A 5,057-nucleotide genomic window follows, 5' to 3' on the forward strand; every position below is an offset into this window, starting at 1 on the left:
AGTTAAATCTTTACTTTTCTTTTCTCTTTGTTTGGCTAGTTTATAGATATATTTTTCATCCTCCTTAGTATCTAATCTATTATGAAGATCATTAAAAACAGAATTTTTAGCGTCACAGATTGTTCTTTTAGACTCCCGGCGAGCCGTTTGATATTTTTCTTAGTTCTCTAAGCTTTTACATTTAAACAAATTTTTATAACATAACTTCTTATATTTTATCTTTTCTTGCACATAATGTATGAAATTTTTGTTTAACATAAAAGCTTGAAGGAGGGTCAAACTCATGGAATCCTTTAACAAATTTATTAGCAACTAGAATATTATCATCACTGAGCCTTGTAGAAATAAAAGCATCTTGTGCATGAGTAGCGGCAGGGCTAGAAATATTTTAGAACAGGGCTACAAAATAATATATATAATGATAAAAAAATCACACCTTGTAATGTTTTTCTCAGCATTTTAATTTTGTCACAACTATCATTTTTTTTTAATCTATGATTGTGAACAATATAGTATAAAGTTCATGAATAAATTTGTTAAGACGCTCGATGTAATTTTGATATTGATTTAAAATAATATAGTTTTTAAATTTAATTTAAAATGAAATTATTTTTTATATTATTAATATTAATATAATTTAATAAAATTATAAATTTTGCAACGTTATTTAGCTAACTAAATTTGTTTAATATAAATCAGACATAATTATCAGATGAAAATTATTATATTATTCACATGTTAATAAAATTTAAATGAAGCTCATATTAATTTAAAAAAACTAATGAATAAATCTACAAAAATTTCAGCATATAAATTTACTATTCAGCATTCAAGTGAAAGATGAAATTTAAAAGATTTTTTCACCTTTATGCTTTTTCTTTTTTGTCCTTCAAAACAAAATTTTAATTTTAAAATTAATTAGATTATTTTGATTTTTAAAGTTTAAATAATCACTATTTATCTATCTCGATCTGACCTTTAATAGTTAATCTTTCATATGCTTAGGATGCAATTTACATACATGCCACCCAATTTTATGTTTGTACATATCTAACACCTAAATTATAATAATTATAGTTAGACCACCTAAATCTTTCATATCATATTAAATATATGACTAATTTAACTTTTAAAATGTGAACTACACGGTTCATTCACAGGGAAGGCGGCATGTATGTAAAAATCGAAGTTTAGGTGTTAGTTAAGTAAATGCAAAAGACTTGAGTGGTATGTATGTAAAACTTCCAAGGCAAAATAGTTGCCTTGTGCTAGAGAAGTGTAGAGATATTTAAAGTTTCAAATAAGGAAATAATGAAGTGGGAGAAATTTGTTATGCAAAATTTTTATTGAAGGTGAGATTTGGTCAATTTTCAAATAAGTTTGCTTGGTAATAATACTACTTCTCTTGCATTCAGCTGAAAAATGTGAACTTTTGTTAAATTTTGTTTGGCTAATTTTGGTTTTTTCTATTTACTTTACCAATATGGCAATATGATATATGGCGAGGTTCTATTTAGCTAATGTACATGTGGATCCAATTCTATGTAGACTTGATTTGAATTGGCTCACTTACCCTTATTCAAACTTCTCACAAGTAAAGATGATAAAAAAGGAGCATTTACATCCATAGCACGCAATTCTTATGTATTTACATATCTCACACCCAAACTTTCATATTTTTGATGTAATATTATAGATTTGATTGATATATGTGTAAATATGAAAGTTTAGGTGTGAGATATGCAAATACATAAGAATTGTGTGCTACCTTTGTAAATTTTTGTGAAAAAAATTATGTGAAATTTTATTTTTGGTTTGTGGTGACAGTATAATTATGTTTTATGTATGGGGCATTGACATGTATGCCACATCATTCTTATTTATTTACATATCCGACTCCTACACATTTATATTTACGTTCATGTCACTCAAATCTTTAACATCACATAAACAATAATCACGACTGCTTTTTTTAAATCGAAATGCATCTTTTCATGTATAGATTTATATAGGTTTAAATATCCAATTTTTGGTGTTAGATATGCAGACACATAAGCATTGTGTGGTATGTATGTAAATTTCCCTTTTAACTTGATGACAGCAACTATTGTTTACAGAGGCAACCCTCAATAGTCCTCTATTTTCATAAACTTTTCATTCTAATTTCATCCATATTATCTGAAGTGTGCTGCATATGTTTTCTATTTGTAACTGCTTATGAAACTTGGGGCTGGGATTCATCTTTAACAATTTTCATACTCTATACTTTCATGAATTTCAGCTTTCATTAAAAATGTCCGGGACTAAATGGGATTAAAATATATGTCTACCCATTCTGACAGTTTTTCTTTTTCTCCTGTAGTGATTGGAAATCCATCGGGCATCCACATACATGCAACATTTGTTTCGAAGATGGCAGGCGAGACCTTACAGAAGTATGCTGAAGGCGAAGGAGAATGCTGCATAGGCCCTCCGATTGAGGAAAATGCAGGAACAGTGCTTGTGATTTCTTTCGTTTCTGTTGTCATTATAATATCAGCTATTGCCGCATTTCTATTTGCTCGAAACTGTTGGATTCTTCGGAATGGTGGCCGTCGAAAACCTCCTCGTATGGACAGGGAGGAAGTAGAAATACTTACATGTTTCATATTTAAAAGGGCTTATTTGACCACCAAACATATTACTGAAACTTGCGCTATCTGTCTTGAAGATTATCAGGATGGAGAGAGACTCCGCCTTCTTCCCTGTCTACATGGTATGCACTCATTCCGCTCAAGTCCGTTTCATGATATTCTTCATCATTGTTATGAATAAATATGTTTTGAATGCTAAACTACAACAACTATAACATGCCTTTATCCTACTAAGTGGAGACGGCTACATGAATCTTTTTTCTCTATTGAATCCTATTTAGGGTCGTATTTTTATTTAATTTTAATAAATTAAGATTATTTTTTATACAATATTCCCAAGTCTTTTTAAGTTTTCTTCTACCTTTTTTAACATAATTAGTCGAATCCAAAATATCATCTCTCCTAACCGGATCTTCAGATGGTCTATGTTTTATGTGACCAAACCATCTAAGACAGCTCTCTCTAATTTTGTCTGCCACTGGAGCTACACCAACCATTTCATGGACACATTCATTTCGCATTTTGTCTTTAAGTGTCAAGCCACTCTTCCACCTAAGAATTCTCATCTCAGCAATACTTAACTTAGCTTTAATGCTTCCTTAGCTTTAATGCTTCCTTTTTAAAGGCCAATATTCTGTGCATAAAACATTGCAGGTCTCATCATCATCTTATAAAATTTTTCTTTAAGTTTAAGTGCCACTTTTCTATTGCACAATATGTGCATCTTTAATGTTGATGAATAAAAATTGTTTGAATTTTTTAACCTTATTGATATGGAGCATTTACCTACATGCCACCCAATTCTTATGTATAACACTGAAACTTTAATTTTTACATTTATGCCACCAAAATCTTTCATGCCACATCGGAAATATCACTATTTTAACTTTTAAAGAGTGAAATACACATTTTCATTCGTAGGTAAGGTAACATGTATTTAAAAATTGAAGTTTAGGTGTTGGATATGGAATTAAGCGGTGCGTATGCAAATCTTCCTACTGATATTTGATGATACGCTTTTTTATTCACTGCTGCAGTATTATCCATTGTCAAGAATAGCATTGTTCTTCCATCTTCATTTCATCGTTGTTGCTTGATACCTTCATGATCATGATATTCTGGCCAATGTTTTGTTTTAGGATGGATTTCAAAATCCTTAAATTTGCTTTTGAGATGAGCACAGCATATAGAATAATAGTGCTGCACTTATCTTAAAGTAAATATAAAGATTTTTAGATTCATCTTGACCACTTTTTGATCAGCATAAGTTGATACAAACTTTTTTCCATGATCATCTGTAATTGAAATCCAAAACTTTTAAGGGAAATTTACATTTATACCACATATTCTTGCGTATTTGCATGTTTAAGACCTAAAGTTTGATATTTATATTTATAACACCTCGGATGCTATAAACTTATGCATGAAAAGGTGTGTTTCACCTTAAAAAGATAGAAATGGTGTTATATTTTATGTGATGTTAAAGATTTGAGTGCTATATATGTATTATGAATGTTTTGGTATTAGACATATAAATGCATAAGAATTGTGTGGTATGTATGTAAATGACCCAACTTTTAAATGTATGCAAACTAACGGCCCTAAACGACATGAAATGCTGCTTTTCTCTTATCTCATGTTGACATAATTTTTTCGTAGAATTTCACTCGGCGTGTGTGGATTCATGGTTGACTAAATGGGGAACATTCTGCCCAATATGCAAATACGACATGAACTCCAGCAGGTAGTTTCTTCCAGTTCTGTGTTTGTAAAACCAAAATTTTTCTGCATATAATGATTTGCTCTCCTTATGTCTTTATCGGTTGTTCGTTGCTGCTAATTGTGCACGCCCACCACTAGTTTTTTAATTTAAGCAACAGGGAGCAGTTAAACAGTTCTTCTCTTCTAATGTTGTAAAAAATAATAAAAAATTCTTTTTGTAAAGTGCAGTTAGTAAAGCAGTATATTTGAGTTTTGTTTTTTTTTTGTTCCAAGTATTTTTTCCAATGACTCAAGTGCCAAAATAATCTTCTGACTATTTAATGGGGTCATTTTTGTCAGTCTTTAAAAATTCTAAATTAGCCTCCATACTCTTTAAATTAGCTCTGAAATTAGTATCCGTATTAAAAATGTGTGGGGTTAGCACTGTGAATGAGCCGAGCTTGTGCGAATTCAGTATTGCCTTGTGTTCGGGTTGTTCGAAATTGATTAGTATTTGAAATTGTCTGTGAACAGTGTGTTTGTGTTCAACTCGATTTACATATTATTGTTTGTGTTCTGCTCGTGTCGACTCGAATTTGGCTCTTTTAAATTAATTAGAAAAAAATAGATGCACGGTGTTAGATTCAAACATATACAAATTCTATGCAATAGAAGATGCATAACTATATGCCCAGACAAGTTGTTATATATATATATATATAT

At 30.3% G+C, this 5,057-nt stretch overlaps 1 protein-coding gene across 1 annotated transcript in view; it reads left to right on the top strand.

Moving 5' to 3' along the window:
* The window catches only part of LOC110026085 (receptor homology region, transmembrane domain- and RING domain-containing protein 1-like), an 8,723-nt gene extending 4,109 nt beyond the window's left edge, over positions 1-4,614 (top strand). The window contains exons 2-3 of the mRNA XM_020726873.1: positions 2,363-2,755; positions 4,293-4,614. Of these exons, the coding sequence (XP_020582532.1) occupies positions 2,363-2,755; positions 4,293-4,381 (482 nt within the window). The 3' untranslated portion in view covers positions 4,382-4,614. The remainder of the gene's footprint in view (positions 1-2,362; positions 2,756-4,292) is intronic.
* Positions 4,615-5,057: the final 443 nt, after the last annotated feature.

Source organism: Phalaenopsis equestris, unplaced genomic scaffold, assembly GCF_001263595.1.
Source record: "Phalaenopsis equestris unplaced genomic scaffold, ASM126359v1 Scaffold000349, whole genome shotgun sequence".
Classification (NCBI taxonomy): Eukaryota; Viridiplantae; Streptophyta; class Magnoliopsida; order Asparagales; family Orchidaceae; genus Phalaenopsis; species Phalaenopsis equestris.